Below are 24325 nucleotides of genomic sequence, written 5' to 3' on the forward strand. Positions count from 1 at the left end.
GGTTTTTTTTTTGAAGTTCATAGCAATACTCAATACATTAATTAAACATTTTGTGGGAGAGTTGTCCCCACCCTGATCTGCATTCCCAGATCCCTCCCACAGTGAGCTTTGACTGTATAAGACACATCAGAAGCAAATCATGTAGCAACTCTTGATCCAACAGATGTGTTTTATCCCCCCGTTGAGCTTTCCCGGCCCCTCTTTGTTGTAAATTTGCGTGTTTATTGCAAGTCTCCTCATAAATTGTCCTTCTTGATTACTAATAGAGCCCGTTTTTGTGATATCTGTCTTGCTCTCCATTAATGATCCAGTTGCTCTTAATTTGGTGAGAGCATGGAAATGTTTAAAACCTGGACAGTTTTGCATTTTTCCACTCAGTTTGTTTTATTTTTCATAAATATTTTAATATACAGGTCCCTTTAGACCAGTGTGGAAACTTTACATTTAATACTTGGTTTCCATTGTCACACTTAACACTTACAGGCAAAGAGCACAAATGAAAAAAATCATAAAAAGTGGAACTGATAAAAACTTTAGTTTAGGAGGTGTTTAACCATGAGCATCATTTTCATTTTAATGGAATGGCAACATGTATTCACATTCTGAGGATGCTGTTGCCTCTTGGACTAGTTTGACCCCTTGCTGATTTTGCTTTCACAATCATTTTAGTCAGGTGAGGACAGTTTACACTGTGGTAAATCAAAATACCTGAGGGTTCTTTTCACATCTCCTGGAGCCTGGGGTTACAGGAGTGGTGGAAGGTGTTGGGTGGGTACTGTCAAGGTTTTGGTAGCCACGGGGCTGCTGGTGTGGCTACTCTGGGAACAGACCAGAGCCTGTCCTGTGCCAGCTGCCTCCACACCATTCCCCCATTGCCTCTGTGACACCCAGACTTGGTAATTATCATTAAAATACACATTCATCACACATTCTTTACAACTTGCACTTCATCAGCAAAAATTCCCAACATAGAATGTGGGGGGGCCGCTGGAGCCATCTGGGACCGACTGTGTCTGCCATGGGACAGCCCTGGATTCTCCTCACAATGAAACACCTGAATGTGGACACTCCAATACAATCACACATATCCCTTTTTTTTAACAGAATATAGAGCTGGGCAAAATGTTGTGGGTTTCAATTTGTGAAAAACAACATATGCTTTTACTGGGATGCTGTTAGTCAGGAATTCTGACTTCAGACCCACAAGGGTACTAATGAATATTGGGGATAAAAGCTGTTAAAAGGATGAGCACCAACGTGGGAACCAGTGCCTGAAGTGAGCAGTTTGTATCCAGAGAGCATGTAGGCGTCTGCAAATCAGTAGTTCGTGTGGATTTTTTAATTTTCTCCAATGAAAGAGGAGGCACAGAATCATAGAAAGAATCATACAGTAGTTAGGGTTTGCTGATACCTTTAAAAATATTCTCCTTCCAACCCCCCTGCCATGGCAGGGACACCTTCCACTATGCCAGGTTGCTCCAAGCCCCATCCAACCTGCCCTTGGACACTTGCAGGGATGGGGCAACCACAGCTTCTCTGGGCAGCCTCTAATACTACAACCTCTGGGCATCTCTGGTTCTACTTAACAGTAGGGTGTTTGGGGTTTTTTTATGCCTTCTTTTTCTAGCATCTGCTTGCTTTTCCAGTTTCCCCTGTCCATTTATGACCCTGCCCTTGGCACACATCTCCAGCAGCCAAATGGGGGATGTTGTCCTGTAGCCAGTCAGTGCAGGCATCAAACTGTGTCTTAAAAGTGATGCCAGGTGATCTTTCTTTCTTCCCGTGGCTGAGCCTGTGTTATCCACATCTCCCAGCCCCCTCAACCCAGAGGACAGGGGTCCAGATCTGTTGCTCTGATGCTAATGAGCACAAAACCAGACATACCCCATGGATTTTGGCAAGGAACAGTGAAAAGGAACATGGTGAGATGGAACAGACCCATGCATGCTGCTGCCTGGTTTTCCAGCCAACCTGGAACCAAACATTCGTTTAACATGGGTTAGAGTCTCTACTTTTCTCTGTCCATCCTCATCTTTTCCTCACAGTTTTCCGGACAGCTTCAATTCCTTTCACCTTTCCTTCAATTCCTTTTACCTTTCCCTCAATTTCTTTCATCATTCCCAAACTCCACTCATTTAACTGGGTCATACTGCTACTCAACTAACTGCATAAGACCACTTGTATTCATATACTCCTTATCACACAGAACATGTAGAAAGGATTTGCAGTTAAAATGGAATCAAAGTTTTGTTTTGTTATGATATATTATCGTTTATTATGATCTTTGCTTTGCATTTTGCACTGATAGGAGGCTGTTCAGTCAGTTGAATGGAGGCTTGCAGGAATGGAATGAGATTCCCTTCGTTAAGGAAATGTAATTCCACACTGAAAAGTTAGATTGTCTCTTTATCTCCCTTAGATCGTTTTTGATAGGTAGTATTTGACTTCAGCACACACTGGCAGTTACCACCTGCGGTATTTCTCCCTTTCTTGAGAGGTTGGAGGAGGGAGATTCAATGAGATCTTTTCTGAGGGCAGTACCTTGAACATATGAAGCATCGTGGCCCTGCAAAGTATTATGAAATCATTCCTAGCAAGTGTAATGAAATCATTCACTGATCTTTCTGAAGTCCCCAAATATGATACTCCACACAAAAAAAAAGCCTTAGAGGAAATTAAAATTCCATCTTTAGAATACACTGTGAATAGTGTGCAGTTAATATGCGATGGAGCTACATATTAAAGAGCAAGGAAAATCAGTTTGAATAGCTGCTTATTAATTATGCATATTATCTTGATTTAAAAATATGGAATGATAAAGTTAACTGTGCAGTTTAATAAAGCTCTTTTATCACAGAGGTTTGTATCTTTCTAAACCTTTAGAAACAATAGACTGCAAGTATGTTCCACCAGTAACACTTGTAATTAATCAGCACCCTCTAAACCCTTAAATCCATTGCCAAATGTAGGGATAGCACTGGAATAACCAGTAGTAGCAACGTATCTTGGTGTGAACCAGAACACATTGTGCTTTCACAACTAATGACTGACAGGTAATGTAGGTGTCAGGTAGAATTTAAGATTCTTTTGAGTGATCTTCACAGCCCTGGGGAGGCCTGCATAGAAGTGGGCTGGGCTCCTGTGCCTATTTCTCCAAGCTTGATGTCTTTTGCCCAGTTTTATCCAGGTTGAATCCTGTGCCTGTCTCTCTTTTGAGGTACCCACCCCCCAGTCTTTTATTGCCAGGCTACACCTTCGTGCCATTGACCTCATACTCATCACTCCACACTCCCTCTAAGGATCTTTGCCTTTGTTTCCTTCCCCAAAAGGTATCACTTACCTTAACAAAGGTATCACAATACCTTTATCTCCCACCTCATGGTGCTTGTATAATCTTACTGTCCTTCCTCTGCCCTCCAGTTTCAGGTGCTTGCTCTTGTCACTTTGCTGAGCTGCTCCAGGTCTTCCAAATGGCAGCTCCTGGTTTCCTTTCTTTCCTGCATCTTCCTTCTCAACAGCCTCCATCAGACAGATCAAAACAGACCTACACTGCTGAGCCAAATGATGTTGTTCTACTTGGAGACAGCAGAAAAATTGTACCAAAATACTGTATTTGAGCATGGCTTCAGGGTATCAGGCGTTTGTGTGCTCAGTCCCTTGATACACAGAGGTGAAACTGCAGTTCTTTAATGTCTGGAAATTTCAGAAATTTTAACATAGGAAAGAAACAAATGACAATGATTTTGTGTAAACAGTGTATGTCAATATTTTCTGTTAATGTGGCTATTCCATTTTATCTCACTTTATCAGAGCTACAGATTTAGAGAGTGAAGCTCATTTTAATAGCCCACCTTCTCTCCTTCCCTGCATACTCCGATGTACTTTAAAGGTTCTATACTAAAGAATTAGTAACTTGCCCATCCCACATAAATACCAAGTGTCTCATCAAATCCAATAGAAAAAAAAAAGACCTTGAGTATGTACATCCAAGCTTTTATACAGAATTATCATTATCAGAGAAAGACTGGCAAGGATTTGAAAATACTTTTTAAAAAGCTGACTTATTCGCTGGCACTAAACATTACTATTGTATAATCTCAACCCAGTGTGAAATCAATATGATAAATTACGTGCTTTAATGATTTATTTCAGTTGTCTTACTTGGAAATCCAAGTTGACTTGGATTGTTTTATTTATATGTTAGCACTTAGGACATCTTGAAGATAAAAGAAAAGCATTTTCTTACTAGAGAGATGAGATAGTGTCACACCTTCTGCAAGTGATTTATTGGAGTTATTTGTTAAGAATATAAAAGAGCTTTTGTGTTCTGTATATGTTGTTTCCTCCAATAAGAGTTTGCCAAAAGGTATCACTGGTTAGGAGGAGTTGTGTTGACACAGTGCTCTTTAGATATGTATAGAACATTGTTTTGAATAAGTTTCCTGAGAGATTGTGATGATTATTGTCTCATTGCACCTTGAGAGAGGTTGTTTGAAAACTTATAAAAGCTTTAATCCTGTTTTCTTCTTCTTTACAGAAGGTGAAAGAGCTTTACCATCAATACCAAAGTAAGTTTTGTGCTTTCCTGTTTCATATATTTAAAAAAAAATTGTTTTGAAAAATAGTTTTGCTTAAGGATGCTTTAGGAGTTTTTACATGGGCCTAATTTTTATTGTTTGTTTTGGATTCTAGAACAGGTAGCAGGTGGTGCACAAAAGCCTCACAGCAATATTAAACTGTAAAGGTACCAGAAGGAGAATCTGAGGGGAAAAGTGCATAATACATCAATCATATTTGACAGTAACAGAAGCAGGATGTATTGGAAAATACTTGAGTGGGATTCAGGCTATTTCTTTTGAGTCCATGAGTAAATTTAATTGTAGGAGTGATGCTGAACAGTTTTTGACTTGTGGTTTCAATCTGTGAGTCGATCTGTGCTTGTTTTTCCTATTTGTCCCCTTTTCTGCTTATGTGAAATACTGAAAATACTTTTTTTGCCCTTATCATAAATCTGTCCTGTCACCTTTTCTTAATAAAATTTCCATAATGGGGCCAGTCTAAGTTGGGATCTGGTTTCAGTGTAATAAAGAATACCAACTACATAGTAAAAACATCTTTATTTTTTTAAATATAGTAAAATAGAAAAGCTCTCCTCTGATAATAATTGTGGATGTGTAGAAAATGCTAATCTATGTCAGGCAAATAGATGCATTTTTTCCTGTAGTTGGTTTTATGGTGACACCATATCCAAGGTGTGCTAAGGCATGTTATCTGCATCTAATGATTCTTATAAAGGGTGCTAAGATACTTCTGCATTTTTCTCCCTCTCAGACTTTAAGGTAAATAAGAATAAATTTCTAATTTATTATTAATATATTATTTTGTACCCTCCTGGTGCCAGTGGCTGGGTCAGGCAGAATCACCTGTATCCAGTAGCACGTGACAACTGTTGGAAGATCAAATGACATTTAGTGCTTTATACTGTCTTAACCTCTCCATTTCTCTTAAATTATTATTATTACTTTCTTAACTAGAGAGTTAAGAAAGTGGATGGAGTGTGGAACACAACTTGTTCCTGAGTTAGTGGTTACTCTTCCTACACAGGTCCTGCTGCAGTCCTCACTAGCCAGGCAGCTTTCTTGTGGTGTAGAAAGAGAGAGGTTAAAATTGAGGGAAGAAAAGGAAATGAAAGTTGAGGCTGAAAACAGTAAAACTGGTAAACTTAGTCTGCACTCATGGAACAGGAAACTTTCTTTTTACTTAAATAGACACAACTTAGAAACACAGAATAACATCCTAATTACATAAAGTTACCTTTTTTTATTGGTAGGGATTTCTGGGGTAAAATAAGGTTTGAAGGAAAAGCTTCTTCCCAATTTTGGGACAGTTTACCAAAAGTAAATTGGTACTCTTGAGCCTGTTTAACAAGAGCAGCACATATTCTCTGAGTCTGGCAGCAGAACAGTGGGCTTTTATCAGATACGTAAAACTACCAGCCAACAGCATCTTGCATCTGGGGAGATCTGCCTGTGCCAGATGAAATTCCTGATTTCTGAAAGCATGTAGTGCAGTGTGCTCTGACCATTAATATTGTGGATATATGTGTAAGTGAAAAAAAAATGGAGAATTTGTTAGAATTTCTGATAATAATGAACATTTATACGTGACATAACAGACACATAACATATACATAATGTAATGAACATTTCTACATAAGGAACAATATAGAATATATGCATAATATAGTGAACATTTATATATAAAATGAACAATACATTTATACATAGTGGGCAATATATAATATATACATAACATAATGAACATTTATTCATAACTACATTTAAATGTGATTGGTTTTCTTCCTTTACTTGATATGTAAATTAATTCAAAGTTGTACAGGATAAGTCATCTTACAGACAGACTCTTGGTTCATACTGTTTCCAGCAGATCATACAGAAAGTAGAAGCACAGATTACACACATCTTAAAAAGTGTGTACAACTTAGGTTTTGTGTTTTCCTTTAAATTTACTCCGTCTCTGAGACTCCACATGCTCATTTAATTGAAATCTGCTCTCACTCCCCCAGAGGGGTTGAAATGGTAGGTTCCTTTCTGACTTCTCCCCCCCTCGCTGTGGGAGGTGGACCGGCCCTGCTAATTACAGTAGGTGCCTGTTGGGATGAATTCCCAGTGCGTGTGCCCGTGAAGGATGTACAGCATTCAGCGATTCCAACCTCTGTTTTACAGGCTGGCCAACAATGAGAAGCAAGGAGTGAGGTCACACACGGTCTCTGTGTCAGGTAAGGCTCATAAAAACCCGAGGCACGGGTTCATTTCTGGAGCTGGCAGAGGTGTAGGCAGGTTTTCCACTCGCACTCAGTTCACTGCTGCTCCGTGGCTGCTGACTTTCCAGATCCAGAGCAGTTCCTAAAGAGAAACTTTCATGCAACAGCCACATCCATTGAGATGCTTCAAAGCCAGGCCACTTGTCAGTATTTCCACTTTGCTTTGTGGTGAAGCAGAATGTTGTCAGCTAAACTCAGATTTACCTGAGTGTGTGCTAATTGTGGAGGAGCAGCTTTGAAAAGGGAAAATAGGCAATTAAATATTAATTGTTGCTTTTCGGAAGGAAGGAACTTAATAGCTGTTTTTTTCTGTAGCTGCTGTTTAGATCAAAGCATTTAATTTTTGCTGTTGAAAATGACAAGTTAATTGAAGGATGAACATGTGAGGTAATACATGTTGTTTCTGTACCTTATAGGCTTCTAAGATTTCTGTTAGTTACTGTGGGTTTTTTAAGTTTTATAATTGAGAGAGAACATTTTTCTGTTACAAAATCTTAAATAATTTTGAAGGATTGATTGATCTTAGTAGAAAATGCATTTCTAAATCCATACACATAATATTTATTAAGGAGATTTTAATGCAAAAGTGTATTTATATTATATGTTTCTATAGGTTTCTAGTATTTGGCAACAAACTTGAGGAACCAACACTGTGACTCAGTGGATTTCCCACCCATGACTTCAGCCCCACTTTAACATTTATATTAACACTTAGTGGCCATATTCAAAAACCCAACGTATTTTGTACAAAAAGGAGGAAAGATACGCAGACATTTGATTAATTTCCTACTTTTCAGATTCCTTTCTTCACCCTCAACCATTTTTTACAGATGTTTGAGATTCACCCCTTGGCATAGGAAGCCCAAGTAAATAGAAGTTGTGCAAGAAAACGGGTGAGAGGATCTGGAGTTAAAATGTGTCTCAAGGTGCAGTGGTGCACAAACACTTGTCTGCTCTTTTAAAGTAGCATTTTGATATTATTGTAGGGAGATTAGCTGTAATACCCCCATCTCTGGCATTCAGAGCATCCCAAAAAGGTGGATGATGGGGAAATGAGAGCTTTATGTAGCCCCACAGAAGAAACAGAAGTAGCAGCACTGGAGGTGAGCTGGTTGTTCAGGTGAATGTCAGGGACACTGTAAGGTGCAAAGCTGGCTCCAGTAAGCAAAACAGTACAGTTAAACCAGAAAATATCATTCTCATTCTTTCCAGTGCCAAAATGAAAACTGATCAGGTATTATTCTTGTATTGTAGTACCATTTTATATCTTTCCAGAATCATTGTGTTGATGCACTGGAAGCACTGACATAATACTGGGAAATTATTCAACCCAATGCATTTATTATTCGCTCTCAAGGGTTTGTTCTTCTAATACAATGACACAAAACACATACATACTTTTTTTGTTGCTGAGGGTTTTTTGTCCCCAAATTATTTGAAATGCATTGAGAGTGTCATGGATGTCAGTGTAATAAATTTGAACCACAGGCAGATTGCTGAGATGAAGTTAACATGATACAGGCTTTTCCTCAGGAGATGCTTTCTCTGAGAATCTGAGTCCCCAAAGGAATCAGTTTGTTACAAATGAGGTAATACTTGATGTAGATGTGAAGAGGTGTCACTCCTGTTGTCACATGCAGCTCATCCATCAGTGTGGAACAAGGGAGGCAACAGCTGTACATAATGCTCAGTTAACCCAGAGTCACAGGTCAGCAGAGCCTGACAGCTGACAGTGCAGAGCCAGCTGTGGGGGATCTTGGTGTGCAGAGTAAGAGCTTTTCTCTGGTGACATTTCAATGACTTAGAACCAAGAACCACAGGCTTCAGATAAGACAAGCTTTTACAACTCACTGTCAGCCGTGCCTGTCATGCCTTTGATAGTTTAAATCATAAATTAATGCTGCTGCTTGCTTTCAGTGAGATTTCTCCCCTTTGTTTAGACCTCTCCTGATGCTAAAGCTAAATAGCAAAAATCTGAGACAGATTCAACAGGAAAATTAAGCAGTCAGGCGTATTTGTAGTATTAACGTTCTTAGTTTAAAAGGAAAGTTTCACAGTGAGTTCCCCACCACAATTTAGGGGAGCCAGCAATATCCAAACCCAGTGTGAAACATGATTTAGTGGTCTAAAAGTTCGGGTATTTATCTGAAGTTTTCTAGGTTTAAAAAGGAACCTGTTAATGAAAGACACCTTGTCTTTTTGAAATATTTATTAACATACCTTGGAGTATTTCTGGTCTAGTGAAATGAAAACTAGGTCTTTCCAAGTGCTTCAATATTCCAAAGCATATAAAGATAGAGAGGTTTTTAATCCTTTTTTTTTTCTCTCTAAATAAAGGCCTTTTCAAACTACTGAAGGGTGAAGTTGGTTTCAGGAATCCAGAGCAGCAGATTGCTGGACTTGGGAGTCTTGTGTCTCGCTGAACCAGATTTCACCACACACCTCTTACTGCTGCGTGCTTCTCTTTCTTCTGGTGTTATTTGTTGGCCTTACTTATTAAATTCCATGTTCCTTGCAGTGGGCACAGCATTTCACTGTGTGCAAGTAAGAGGCCTGCAAGATTTCCCCTTTTCTTAAAGCACAGTAATAATTTTATTCCTCAGCGCATTTGTGTGTCTATAAGATTATAAATAACCACAAATAAGCCAAATTAAATGAGTTGGATTTTAGATTTCTTTGGTAGTCATCTCATGCTTTGTCTGAATTTGCTGTGATTCACCAGAAGCAATGACCTATTAGATGAGTAATTGCAGCTTTTGCCTCCTTCTCCCTTTACATCTGTCTTTACGTTGAAAAAGAGGTTTTTTTACGTAGCCAAAAGTGTGCACTCAGGAAATGGTAAGGCTAAACTATTTGCTCTGTGCAAACAGTGTATCAAATGTGCAAGAAGTAGCACACCAGTTAACTATAATTTTATTGACTATATTTCCGCTGTTTTGCTTGGAGACACCTTATTAAAATGCTCTACCCTGGACTAAAGGAACTTACTTTGGCCAGCACTTTGTTTTGAAGTAGAAAACATTAGCATTAGTAAGGTGATGCTTATATTTCCTGATACACTTATTTCCAAAAATAATAATTTACCTGCTCAGTTATATATTCTAAAAGGTTCTTCATAAAATGAAATCAGTAAAGCAGTGGTTGCTGGCTCCCTTTTTATGTAAATTCTTTCTGACACAGGGTTCTTTGGTTTCTTCTGCCCCTTCCTTGCTAATGTAAATATGACTAGGAAGAACAAATATGCTTTTGCTTCCTGTGGCTAATCGCTGGGCTTGCTTTGCCCTAGAGAATTCCTAAGTTTTTTTTAATCATAACTCTAATGCTACTTTACATGCAGTGCCACAGAATATGACATTTCAGGCCCACTTGTCTGTGAGTATTGAACAAGCAGAGCATTGACCAAGTCTTGGCAGGTTCTTGGCAGTGCTGGGTTTGCAGTTGGACTTGATGATGTTAAGGGTCTTTTCCAGCTTAAAGGATCTTGTGATTCTAGGCAGTCACTCCTGGCATTTGGATGTTCACATACTTCTGGGTCTAATAACATGTTTGTAGGGATGCAGCTGTAGATGGGAAGGTGACAGTGAGGGAGAAGATAAGCTGTACTGCAGCAGACAACACAAGGGATGTGTCTGAAGGGGGTTTTAGGATGTCCCACAGGGTTGGTGTCGGTTCAAAGCAGGTGCTGGTTTTGCAGCTTTAGTATGTGCTTTTTTTGTGAAGGTAATTCAAAGGTCTTTGAAAATACAGTCCCTGTTTCAGACGTTAAAACAAACTGTTCGAGTCATCTGAGAAACAAACCCCAGGACAGAAGCCTTTAAGAGGGAAATAGGTGTCTTAAAGAGAAATTGGTTTGTCATCTTGTTCCCCAGCTCATACAGCTGCTGTCACTGGCACAGGCAGCATTTTGAAGTCAAAGGGGGGTAGCTCTGAGTGCATGGGGATGTGATGGCAGAAGTTTCTAATTATGCTGGTGTGCCATTGCCTCTCTGCCCCGTCGTTTAGACACACCCAGTACATACCCTGTGAAGGAGAAACTGGATCTCCTTGGAGCAAACTTCTATATAGGAGCCAAAGGATTTTAGTATCCTGGAAGAGGGACTTCTCAGCAAGTTGTCAGGTTCTGCCCTAGAATTGCATTTACAATATTGTTACACCTAAATCACACTGTGGTTTACTTCTGATCATGGCAGTGAAGTGGCATGAGAGTTCTGTGAGGTGCTACTCAGGAGCAGATCCTTTTTGAAGTAGTTGTAAATTTAGTCATGCAAGTTAGCTGAAATTTCGATTTGAGTGAAAAAAAAATCTGTTTTGAAGGAGATAAGCCTGATTTAAGGGAGGTTTTAGCATGCAGGAAAAAACAATTATATGCTGTAGTTTGTGAGAGAGACTTCCAGGAGATTGCCTAGAACAAACTGAAATAGAGCAGGAGCCAACTGTCAAAACACAACAAACAGGAGAGGAAAAAAAAGATGAATATATTCACCTGATGCCATTGTTACAACACTTTAAAGTGCTCTGAATGAAGGAGATCTTGGGTATGAAGGGACCTGTCTGTAGGGGTGAGTGGTGCAGGGTAATCCCCAGCAAAGCCTTGAGCAGGATGGAAAGACAAATAGAATTTTATTGAATCATTCTGCTTGCAGAGCACAGTGCAGGCTCTGTGTCGTGATTCCTGTGCTCCAAATGAAGGTCTGCTCTGTGCTCAGTTCTGAAAGAGTTTCTTATGTAGGACTTTTATTTCCCACTTCCATTTGAATTAGTTGGTAGGGAGAAAAAGGTGTCCTTTGCTCAAGGTTGTTTTATAATGTCCGTTTTACCAAGTCACTCCAGAAAGACAAAGCTGAGAAGCGTAAGTAAATTTTTAAATGAAAAATTGTATCTTGAGCACTCTTGGTTGTGTCTGCCAGCTCAGCTGTGTTGTACTCTACAGCTCACTTCTGAAAAGAAAGACTAACAGTCTTGGCAGAAATTACATAGTTATAAATTCAAATTATTAAGTAATTTGAGGAATATAAAGACCTTGTTACAGCTGTAGCTTTGCCATATGGTCACAGCACTGGGAGACGTTCAAGCTTAAGGTTTACTGCAAATTAATTTTACAAACCTTGAGCAAGTTATTAGTCTCCATGTTCATGGAGGGAACTCATCCAGCTATTCTGCTGATTAATAAGACTATATAGTTAAAAATACCCTTAATGCTAATGAATTACAGTGTTTCAGATTCCCATCACAGTTGAATAGCCTGGTGCTGTTATCTTTTTCTATTTCAGCCTGACTGACTAAAAGACTTCTTTTCATGCATAAAAAGACAAGAATGAATTGTGGTGACAATCTGAAGAAATTTCCTCCATATCAGTGTCCAGGAAGTTCCTCCATCAGTCTGTGGTGTTGGTTAAGGAATTCTCACTCTCCTGTGCTCCTCCTTTGTGTTCCATTCATTTGCTTTGAGCAGACACTTCTGCACTGCTGTAGTAACACTGTAGTAAGACTAAAGACATGTTCCATGCAGGGTCAGGTTTGGGGGTTTGTTGTTTGTGTAGAAACACATTTGATGTGATAACCCCATAGTGCTCATTTTGGTTCAAAAGCTTGAAAAACAATAGATTTATTCTTCCTATAGATTTGGGTGGGTTTTCTTTAGGGTTTATTTCCTGAAACTAATTCAGGAATATACAACTAAAATAGAATGGGCATTATAAATTTCAGCCTTTCAGTATTGGTTGTCTTGTACAATACTAATGAGGAGCTCCAGTAGTAACTACCCTTTAGCCTGATTTTTTTTCTTTCTTTTTTTTCTTTCTTTCTTTTTCTTTTTTTTTTTTTTTGATACACAGCAATTTTACTGAGTGCTTAATACTGAGAAGAGGAACTAAATAGAAAAAGAAGTCCCATTCTGCAGTGTCCAGCAGCATTTCTGAGCTTTAGGGCCATTCAGGTAGACACCAGTGTTATCCTGGCTGGAGGCCAGTGTGTAATGGTGGAAATCCTTTTAAGTAGTATTCATTTCAAGCAAGTATTTGCTAAGCTTTTGGAAAAGTGTTGGAACATTTTTTTTTAAACTCAGAATCAACTTGTTGCCTAAATAATCTTACTTTAGTAGCTAGACTTGCAGATGTGGTAAGTTTAAGGCAAAGTGTCTTCCATTTAGTCTGACAGAAGAGTTGAACAAACTTTAGACAGTAAATCATAAAGGCAAAGTTTGAAATGCAGGGGAATAGCTGGACTGTCACATCCCAGGGCATCAGTGTGGGTACATGATGAATTAAAACCACTCTTGCCTTTTCAATGTGCCCTTCATTTGCAATGGGTTAGTCAGATTTCAGCCCCCCACGTGTCAGTGTGAGGGTGAGCAGCATTTCAGCAGTTCAGGCTTAAATTAGCTTTGTAGCCTGAGCAGGCAGGTCAGGAGTTGAAGCGTCTCTTCCCTTTTAGATCACTCGAGTTGCTTCCAGCGACTCTATACCTGTTCTTCTGTGTCAGTACAGAGTGTTGGGTTCCTTCATTTTCATGTCAACACCTTTTCAGTAGTCACTTGAAACAGCTGCAGAATTTTTTTCTTTTCTTCCATAGTATGTCTGAAGTTTTTTATGAATGTTACCTGAGGTTTGTGTTAGAATGACAGCGCTGAAAATTGTGTCAAGTGATGTTAGGGAGAGAAGTCACTTTGGATTGCAGTAGTGTGGGATACATGGAAATACTGATACACTTAGTGAAGAATTTTGCCCTGTTTTAGTTTTTAGCATTCAATCTGATTAATGTTCCAAGATTTTCAGTGAAGTACATTTTCACAGTTGATGATTTCTGTTTGTTCAGTCACCCAGCAGTTTTTAAGATGGTAGTTTTTGTTGTTTGTTGAAGTTGCTTTTATTAGCATGTAATTCTCCTTTCCCACACTTCCTCCACTCCTCCCAGCACTGGCCAGGAGCTGTCCCAGCATGCTGCTGCTTTAGGACTCAGCTTCTCTTTTAACACCTGGACCCCCAGTCTGTAGAACTCGAGGTGGCTGGACCTCACTCTTGAGTTTTGGCTGTGAAGAGCTACCAGCAACAAGATGCTGGTTTTTTTTGTTTGATTGGCTTTTTAAATGACCTCTCACATTTCTGAGATAGAGGAGAAAGGGAAAAAAGGAAAGCAGAGAGGAGCAAATAGGTAACAAGAGAAATAAAAGGAGCAGGTATCTGCAGGTGCTGAGTGTCATCTTGTGTCCTTCTTTCTCACCTTCTGAAATCAGTCGTGGCTTCTTTGTATTTTCTTCTACTCCAAAATCTCTCTCCTCCTGAGAAGTACTTTGCTATAATTAAATGCAGTGGGTGACTGGGAAGGGGGACATTGAGGACAATGTCATGGGGTGTTCACCCAGAGATCCTTGGAGAGCTGGAATATTCATTGCTAAGACAGGTCTGCACTAGGGATAAGACTCCAGTGGCAGATTTCAGATCATACAATATATCAATGCTCTATTTTTGGAGATAGAGAAACTGTGTTCTTCCGTTCTTATGTAACCCTGCTCTGTGAAATATTTGTTTTGTGTTGTTTCAAGGGTTCAGTCAATACATACATGTTTAAGTCTGGTGACTGCCCCTTCAATTGGAATCTAGCTGTAGCACAGTCTGGTAGAACTTAGATGGGGAACTTGGAAAAGTGGGTTGGACTTCTGGGATAGACAATGTTCTTTGTGTTGTTAATGAATGGTGTATATGATTGGCTTTATATTAATAGATTCTAGTCTCATTTTTAAAAATTGAAATAAGAATTACTGTAGAAAGGAATTTGAAGGAAAATATCAAATATTCTTCGGAGTTTCAACAACATTCTATATCCGTTTTTGTATAGAGAATTGTAATGTAAACCTTTACTTTTATGTTCGTTCATTGTAGATGTTCTCTTCAGTCTCTTTTCTTTTATTTCCAAATAATTTGTTTCTGTTTCTTTTTTTTCTCTTTCCTTTTCTTGCCTCTTTGTAAAGGAGTCAATCACTGTCAGCATAAAGTAAAGAAAGCTAGACGCTTTCTGCCTTTCGTCTTCTGTGCCCATGAGTCGCCGCCCAAGGGTACTGCTCTGCTCTTTGTCTAGGCTGCCTTATTAACCCAAAAGCTGAATATACTAACTCAGTTACTGTTTGTAAACTACTTTAGCCTCAGGTAAACAGAGTTCCAAGAATAACTTCATTTGGTTTTCCTCCTGTTGAATTGGATTTTCATGCAGCGTCACCAGCTTGCTGGCCCCCGTTTTTATGGGGGGCTTCTTTTCAAGCATCACACGCTACAATGACAAACATATTAATGATTTTATTTGTGTAGTTATGCAGCCCCTGTCTGCCATGGGTTTTTTGTTACTATATTTTGACTTCATTCTTGGACCCCTGATGCAGCATGCCTATGAATGAAATAGAACAGCAACAATAAAGCATCGGCTGAGATCACTTTGAATTAAACACTGAAAACAGCGATGCTTTTGGCTGCGTGCTGGTTCAGCACTTGGACTGGACCGGTTTGGCTTTGTTAGGGGTAAGAAGAATTACCTTTTATTTATAAATACTGTGTAAAGTGCCTTAGCTTGTGCTGTGGGTGTTGGTGTGCAGTAGGGTTGCTGCAGTACACGCGGAATCCGGTGCTCCTTTGAGCCTCTTCCCTGTAGAGTCGCTCCCTTTGCCACTCGTTTAAATTCCAACTTTGTACGACTGCAATTGTAATACTGCTCTGTGTGATTGATACTTAGATGGTTCCATTTCTTAGTCATGTCTTGGTGATAGCACAGGAGTGACAGGAGTGCACTTGCTCTGAAAGGGTCAATGTCAACTCTGCTTATCCAAAATCCTCAGTGTATGTGCAGAGTCAAGTTAAACCAACTCCTCTGGCTGTAGACCTGTTTGGAAGTACTGAATAAAACCAAAAACTGACTTTTCTTAACAGTGCATTAAAATAACTAGTTCCACTCCCAAATTTAATTCCTGTGTACATTTGTGTTTGAAAGTCATTAACTCTGTTTCATCATATGAGCTTCTTAGAGCATATCTTTGTCCCTTGGGTTTTAGGTGAGAAGTCTTAAATTCTGCTACTTTTCTGGTTTCTCTTGAGTCAGGTATATAAGATAACTACAGTCTGAATACTTTTGGATTACTCATGAATTTAATAGTATATTTTCCCCTCCCCCTTCTCTGTCCCCTCTCTCTCCCCCTCTGTTTTTCTCTCTCCTTGCATGCCACCTGGATCTGCAGATGAAATTAGTGGGGACGGTAATACGTTTTCTAGTCTGTGTGTTACTAACGTGCAATATGCAACTCTTATATCCATATACCACTTAATGCACATTTCAGTAATACGTTTTATGCAGTTTTTTAGTGTTAAAAAGCAGTCTGCTTTGGATATTAGCTGATTTATATTGTACTTTACAGGCTGTGCCAGCTAACGCTTTCTGCTAAACTGGAGTTGAAAAAGGACAAACTATGTCAAACACACGGGGATGTGGGACTGCATGTGTTTGCATTCAGACTCGTGGCATGATGCAGAGAAGGTTTAGAGGTTTGCAAGAGTGTCCAGTTTGATTGAAATGGTTAAATCACAATCAATTTGGTCAGTGAGTGAGATCAGCACCTGAGAAATGAGTCTACTAGGTAAAGCTTTAAAGGCATCAAAGTGCTCCTTGCATGAAAAGAAGCTGTACACGATAGATTAATGCAGATTGGAGACATGAGTATTAATCAAGCTTCAGCTACTCAAACTGCTAATTTTAAAGATAGATTTTAATGTTTTGGGGTTTCTTTACAGAACTTTGAAACTCATTACAAAATATTTAACTTCTGCAGACTTCAACAGTCTTTTTTCTTCTGAAAACAAGTTGGGTTTTGTTTTTTTAAAAGAGATTTTTTTAGCTATTTTTCTAAAGGATTCCATCTGATGTTGGGGGAAAAAAAATCAAACTGCTGGTACTGATAGTGTATGTATCTTTATTCTTCTGAGTAGGAGATACTAAAAGGGCATAAAAGCAGCATGCAAAGGAAGGTGATCAGAGGAAATAGAAATCATGTCTTGTGGCTGTCCTTCCACTAAAATGTAAAGGGAGTGTATAATTTTTCATCTCCTTGCTCTCCTTAAGATATAAACTAAAGATACCACCCCAATTTTCTTTCTTTTCTTAAACATTAAAAGGATACCTTTTCTGTCATAAATTATATTTCAGATACTGACCCTAGGTAGCTTTTTATTGGAGCTTGTCATCTTTTATAAATTACAAGCTCTGATAAATGGGAAAAATCATGAAAAGTTCAAACAGGTGTTAAGATCATGGATTAACTATTGTGGATTTAATATCCTAGGATGATTTTTCCTACTGTTTAATAAATGCATTCAGATTTAGTAAAGCTCAAACTGGCTCATTCACATGTGTGACCACCACTACCTTTGTCCAAAAGCGACCTGTTCGTTTTTCCATCTCCAAGAATCTGGGGTTGAAAACAAGTGAAAAGGTTCAGTGCTGGGTTTAAAATGTACGAGAGAGCAGCAGTGATGAGCCCTGTTATTAAATCTGAGTTTTTCTAGACTTACCAAGACCTCAAAGACGTCTGGAATCGCTGCTTTGTTGTGAGTGTTCAGCTCTTGCGAGTGCTCTGACACATTCTCCTTTGTGGAGCAGCCTGCAGAGCCTTGCCTGGCTCAGTTGTGCTTTAGGCCCCATGTAGGTTCTGGAATATCCCGTAGCAAACACAGCTCTGGTCTGAGCAGAGCTGGTAACAGTCTCACAGTCTGTGACTAACTGTGGGGTCGAGCCTGTCCGTGAGGGAGGTCAGTTGTCCTTATTGCAAAACACTTTGAGCACATCAGTGTTAATGCCTTGATTGAATTTTCCTCTGATTCCCAGAAACAATGACAGATATATAGATATATATATATGAATTATTTTCTGAATTCTTATTATATATTCCTCTCCAGAGCGGTAAATGTGTAACAAGAAATATTTGTGTAGTTAATTGCATACATTTAATTTATTTGGGTTGACTGTGAAGACTCTTTTAGTTTCATGATGGTTTTGAGCAATGGATCAAAACCCTGTAAAGGTCTCTGTGCTGTTCTGAGATTGCTTTTAGTATAAATTAACTCATTAATTTAAAGTAGAGTGATGAACAAGCCATGTCATTGATCACATTTTGTAAGCTCTGTTCCATAACAAGTAGGTTATGGGATTTTTTAAGTGGCTTCACTTCTTGTTTCCAGACTTTTAAAATTTTTCTCAAATATGTTTATAATGTCTTTCATCCAACCTATTTTTTATATAGATTAATAAATTTCTGGTATCCTCCATGAAAGTTAAAAAACACCCTGCCACGATGTTAGAAGGAAACAAAGTGATTTAGCCTCATCACATTGGTGTCGCACAACTGATTCCTTTCAAACAGATGCTCATTTTTTAGATTAAACTGAGGCTTATTTTCTGCAAAAACCTTAGTTTATAATGTAAGGGAGGAAAAAAATACCAAGAAAGAGATAAGTGCCTCTGGAGTGTGTTACCTGTTCAGAATTGTGCACTGTCTTCATAATTAATTGAATTTTCATTAGGTAACTCTGTTTCACAGTGTCCTAAACTGAAATTGCCTAGCAAAAATTCTAATTACATAGGATTTCCTGATTCTGTTTTTACAAGACCTGGTATATTCCTAGAGGAGCTCAAAAGAAAAATAGCTTTAATTCTATTTAAGTAGTAGGAAACTGGGATCGTAAAACTACATAAACTGCATTTACTCCCTAAAGTGTGTTGAACTCCAAGGTTTATAGGCAACCTGTAGTTTCCTAATTGCTGAATATTGGGTTTGTCTGAAAACTAAGCCTCTGGTTTATCTGTGTGTATAATATTGATGAGCCTTGCTCTGGTTTCAGAGTTGGCTTACGCTGGTTGAACTGGGGGCTGCTGCCAAAAGGGATCATCCCATCCTTCTTCCCACTCTCACTGTGGCTTTGTCCCATTCACCAGCCAGAAACCATCGCTCTGGAAATCATGCCAGGGGAGGTGTAGGGATATTCATATGCTCCAGGGCAGATGGGGGAAAAGGGGGAGTAAATCATGGCTTTCAGGGGCTTTCCAGTGTGTGATCAACCACGAAAACTGCACACTGGGTTTGAAATTATTCAATTTCGAGAACTTCTCTACAAATTTCAAGTTGGTGAGTATATTTTAACAGCCTTGAAGTAAAAAATTATCTTACTGTTGTGGACTGGCTTTGTAACCCCTGGAGGAATTTATCTGACCTTCAGGAGATGATCTGCACACACTGGAAGTTCTTTAGAGCAAGAGAAGGACCTTCTGATATGACTTGACACCATTTAAACCATTTTGAGAACAGATGATGTAAAAGTTGTAAGTTTTAAACAGAGGAAGAAAGGCACTCTCATTTTTCTGAAAATTTTTGGGAAGTTGTTTTCAAACCCCGTCCATGAGATCTTGACTCTTGACAGCAAAACTAGTGGTGAATTTCCACTAATTAAGGAAAATTGAGACTAATGCAAGAAAAATGGATGTAAGGTGAGAGTGTGGCTTAAAAGGTCTTTGTGCTCTAGAAGACTCTGTGGTAAATAACTCAGCTGGTCACACTGACAGAAGGTGGATGCTGCCCTGGAACATCATTAGTGTCTTATGCCTGTTTGACATAAAAAGCTAGCAGACTGTTTTTTATGCTTTATTGAAGGTTTTTAATTGAAGCAATTTAATCTATTAATAATGTTTTTTCCTTACTGCAATGGAATTCGCTGTTAAAAAGATTTTAAGCCAGCAATTTAGATGGGTTTTAATTACAGAACTTGAATTTTTGAATGCAAATGAATCTTCCTTGTTGAATGCTTCTATGTGATGTAATGTAATTGGCACTGAGGTCATTCTCATACCATGATTTATGCATGAGCAAGTTTTATTCATGCTTCTGTAAACGTGTCCCAGCAATGCTGAACTTGGGGGTTGTGACATACGAGTTTTGATAAATTGGAGATGTTGTTCTGGAGAATTGTTTTCATCTGCTTTTCCCGAAACTCTTCAATTCCTCCCTTTGCAGAGACTGATGACTATGCAGAGATTATAGATGAGGAAGACACTTATACAATGCCATCAAGTAAGTGCAGTGGTTAACTTGGGAACTTTTCTATCCAAAAAAATATTTCAGCCTTAAATAATATGTGTGCAGAGAAAATGTTCTTTATGATCTTGTGAAAACTCACAGTCAGTGATTTTCAAGTTCAGGTTTTAAAGCAAATAAAACCAAATTCTGTTTTGCTGCTGTCAGTGACTTCACAGTGAAATTCTCTTTATGTCTCAAAATGTATTTTTTTTTTTTATTGTGATGCTGAGCTTAAAGATTGGATAAGATCTCTGTGATAAGAGCATACAGTTTGGAAAGCTTTGTGTATTGCTGTCTAACTGTATCTCACCTTGCTCTGTGACAGACCTGCTGCTCTCCAGTTCCATGAGAGAGGAAATCTCAGCTGAGCCACATGCAATTTTGTTAAAGATGAAAGACTTCAGGAACAAAAATAAAAATTCAGAGTTCTACTGAGTCTTCATCTTTGAAGTAAAAACAATGATGCTGTAGCCACCACAAGGATTTTTGTCTTAATGGCCTGTTCGAATTATAATATAATCTGAAATCAAGGCTCTTTCATTCAACAGCAAAGTCCAATATTTCGATTTTAGAAGTTGTGTCTGCAAAATTCCAGTTGCATTTTGGCACCCAGGATTTCTCCAGAAGCAGACAACCTTTTGAAACACAATCCTGCAAAAACATGAGTTTTGGTTAATGCAAGAGGGGAGGGTGGTGCTAAACTGGTGCCATGTTCTGCTGAACAGCCTTGAATGTATGTGTAGTTTTCTGAGTTTCCCACTCCCCCCACGTGGCAGGAGTGTTTCACGATCACCTCAGTGTTTACAACATCGTTTCCACTACTGTGGAAAATATTTGAAAAGCAAGAATATATGTTTGGCAAAACATATATTTTTGAGCGTCAGTATTTGAAAAGCCAGAATATATGTTTTCCAGAAATAAATAGTGTGTTTTGAATGTCTTGCAGCAAGTCACTACGTGATTCTGTTCACCTGATTGCAGGATCAAAACATACTGTGATAAATTATATCCTTTATTTTTTTATTAACAGATTAACTTTGTGTAATTTATTCCCCCCCCCTAATCTTTTTATTTAAATTCTCATGGAAGTAATTACTTGTGGGCCCAGCCCTGGATGGTGCTGAACACTTAAGGATGACTTCAATCCAAAACCCATGAGGTGGGCTGTGGAGGGAAATTCATTAAGTGCTTTGCTGGATTGAAGGGGACTCAAATGTTCAGCTCCCAAAGGACTGAGCCAGTAAAGATGACAAGAACACACCTGTGACTTTTGCTAATGTAAACTTAAAATTGCATCAGTATATTTCTTCATATTTCAGAAAAAATGTTAAAAAAAATGTTTGTCCTTGTCTTGATTTTTAAGAAGCTCTAAGTAAGCATTTGATTTTTCTCTTAATTGCACTGCAGAAAGCTATGGAATAGATGAAGGTAACAGGAGACCCTTTACCCATCCCTGTATGCTTGCAGTTTGGAATGATGTGGAATTTTTAAGTTTACTATTCACTTTCATTTAATAAACATTATTTATTTATAGTTAAACCAGTTAGCTTTGGGATTTTAAAGAGGAAAATGCAGTACTTAAAAAAAAAAAGAGATGGAAAAGACATTTATCACCTTGTTATCCAGCTCTAGATGACATAATTTCTGTAGTGTGAATGATGTTCAAATCAAGGTTACGAAGTTCTAAGCTGGTTGGTTATATTTTTTTCTCTGAATAACACGAGTAAAGGTGAAAACATATAGTGTATGTGCTTTTCTGCTATTCCTGAAATATTTTTCCATGTCTGCGAGAAATTAAATTGCAAATGAAGTCATTCAATTGCAATTGATTAAATGTTTTGCTGAAGTACTGAGCCATTTTTATCAGCAATATTCTCAGCCTATTAAACCATAACATGAACAAAATTGCATAAGTCCACGAGACATCTCAATTTTGCTTCAGTTACACACTGACAGAGGTGTAGTGCACTCCAAATTTTGCTCTTCCATTTTATCCTTTTTTGCCATGCTCTCGTTTCTGTATTTTTTTTCTTGCAGTTACCTCTTTAAAAATTCTCTGGGCTCTTTTGATGGTTCCAAAACCTAAAATACCACATAGTGGAGTTCTCTTAACCATCCAGAGGGATGTGTTTAAAAATCAGGCTGTATTCAACATTGGCGTGGCCCTAAGCTGTTTGCTTTGTCTTTCGCCAGCTGTAATTAAGAAGGATTCAATTATGTTTATTGCACTTGAATCAGTGCACAGTAGCCAATTTAGCAGTTTAGATTTCACAATTCCTTTCCCATTGCCTTGGTTCAGACATTTGTTTCAGAGGTTTAAGAGGTCTCCACTGTGTGTGTGTGCAGCATCTGCATAGGTTGGTGTGCTGCAAACGTTAATCTTAGCTATTCATATGTGAGACATTGAGTGACTTACTTTTGAGTTTTGTGTCTTGTGGATTATTTCTCTTGCCCTTCATCAGAAAAACTTAATATTTTAAGTGCATTATATTCTTGTAGCCAGAGATTATGAAATTCAAAGGGAGAGAATTGAGCTGGGGCGCTGCATTGGGGAAGGACAGTTTGGAGATGTGCACCAAGGAGTTTACATGAGCCCGGTAAGCCTCCTTCTAAAATAAAAACAAACAAACAGTAAAGCTTTTCTATTTAAAAAGAGCAAGTGTATTCCTTAGAGGCCTTGGTTTGACTCTTCCAGAACCAATAAAAATTTGCTCCACTGACCATCTCAATGGATCTCTCACAGAGAAGCTTAATAAAGTTACTACTTTTTCCTGAAAGATACAAAATGCTTGGACACTGATCTGTCAAAACACCAACACACAGGAGTCACATCAGTGAAACCAGGGAGGTTGGCAGCACTTGTGTAATTTAGGCTGGTGTTTGTGTTCTACTAGGCTGCAGCCACAAAGGGTAAGACTGCTAATTAAATAGATCAAAATGAAGTTTTGTGGAAAAAAGGCAAGAGAAGGCTGCAAAAATGAGTTAATTTAAACCAATTTCAAGCTTATAATAAAGTAACTCTGCAAGTGTAAAATGAAGATTTATTTCATATCAGAAAAAAAAGTGATATTTTTGATAGATGATACAAGAATTCATGTGGACAATAATCTAATTCTGACTTCAGAAACACTGTTTCCAAAGAACAGCTGGTTGGTTAGGGTCCAAGGCTTAGTGGGTTAATGTTTAAGTAAACAAGGATAAATTTTATCTATTTCAGAAAAGTTTGGAGTCTGTTCTGGTACCTTCACTTAAAAAGCAAATCTGATACACTTTGCTTCGAGGGAGATTCTTATTTTTCATTTAATTCTGTCCAAGTCAACAGGAGTACTGAGGAGTGATGTTTCACTGCACTTGGGGCATGGTGGATAAATCTAGAGTTCTGTAAAACCAATTAAAGACCCTTCTCTGTTTTTTTTTTTTAAATGCTGGCTTGTCTCCATTTTTTTTGTGAATTAGAAAGCAGATTTTACTCAGGCATCCTGTGACTACTATGGTATTTTTAAACAGCAACCAGCTGATTACTTTTATTAGTAAAATTTTACTACATTTAAGACATTGGAATATGTGAAGGGGAAACAGAAAGTTGATGTTATTAAATTTTAATGTTCCGGTCACAGAGTGTAACTTACACTCTGGGAAGAAATCTTACAATAGACAAAAGATTAGTTCCAATAACATGACAGTGTTTCCATATATATGTTTGGCTTGTGTGCAAAAATACAGGGGAGATTTCTTGCCTCTTGTTCTGCTAGCTCAGATTTGAATCTCCAAAATTCCTTTTATCCCTTTCACTGCACTTGTAAAGTTCTTATTCTGGTGACTGTACAGCATTACCTCTTCTGGAATGCTGCTTTCTCCTGGGTGTTCCTGAAGTATCCCAGCCAGCCTGTGTTTGTAGGATACTGGATGGAAAATGGGTGTATACATACAGGATTGTGTAAGCCATGCCAGTAAGACTGACTTTAAAGGCTCGTTAACTGTGGAGTTAATGCCAAAGTGTCGTTTAAAACAGGGTTTGCTGCTCAGGAAACAAACTGTGGCCAGTCTGATACATCCTTACTGGTTTGTCTCCTTATCCAAAACCAAAATATCAGCAAAACCCTGATATCAGGCCTTTTCCTGTGTTCATTGTGCAAAATGTCTGGGGTCTCTGATGGTTGCAGACACTGAAACTCTTCCTTTTGATGCTCCTGTTGGTTATGAGATGTTTCAAAAACTTGATGTGTAACCAGGAGAGGGATGGGTCTGTCAGGCATCCAGGGCTGATTGTTCAGTCCTGATTTCATAAGGGAATAAAATCATGATTTACCACCAGTTTTTCAGTCAGTTTATGGGCATTTTACGTATGAGAAGAGGATTTAATCAATATTTTCCAGCTAAGT

At 38.5% G+C, this 24325-nt stretch overlaps 1 protein-coding gene across 15 annotated transcripts in view; it reads left to right on the forward strand.

Moving 5' to 3' along the window:
* Positions 1-24325, forward strand: part of PTK2 (protein tyrosine kinase 2) — a 190753-nt gene that overhangs the window by 129387 nt on the left and 37041 nt on the right. For 6 of the 15 annotated variants that reach the window (XM_017818296.1, XM_017818297.1, XM_017818282.1 and 3 more), the window contains 7 exons: positions 4538-4568; positions 6747-6799; positions 14811-14894; positions 16062-16079; positions 19881-19937; positions 21351-21371; positions 22443-22540. In XM_017818296.1, the coding sequence (XP_017673785.1) occupies positions 4538-4568; positions 6747-6799; positions 14811-14894; positions 16062-16079; positions 19881-19937; positions 21351-21371; positions 22443-22540 (362 nt within the window). The remainder of the gene's footprint in view (positions 1-4537; positions 4569-6746; positions 6800-14810; positions 14895-16061; positions 16080-19880; positions 19938-21350; positions 21372-22442; positions 22541-24325) is intronic. The other 9 variants (XM_017818293.1, XM_017818294.1, XM_017818295.1 and 6 more) reach the window with 5 other exon arrangements.

Source organism: Lepidothrix coronata, unplaced genomic scaffold (assembly GCF_001604755.1).
Source record: "Lepidothrix coronata isolate B3197 unplaced genomic scaffold, Lepidothrix_coronata-1.0 Scaffold67, whole genome shotgun sequence".
NCBI classification, from domain to species: Eukaryota; Metazoa; Chordata; class Aves; order Passeriformes; family Pipridae; genus Lepidothrix; species Lepidothrix coronata.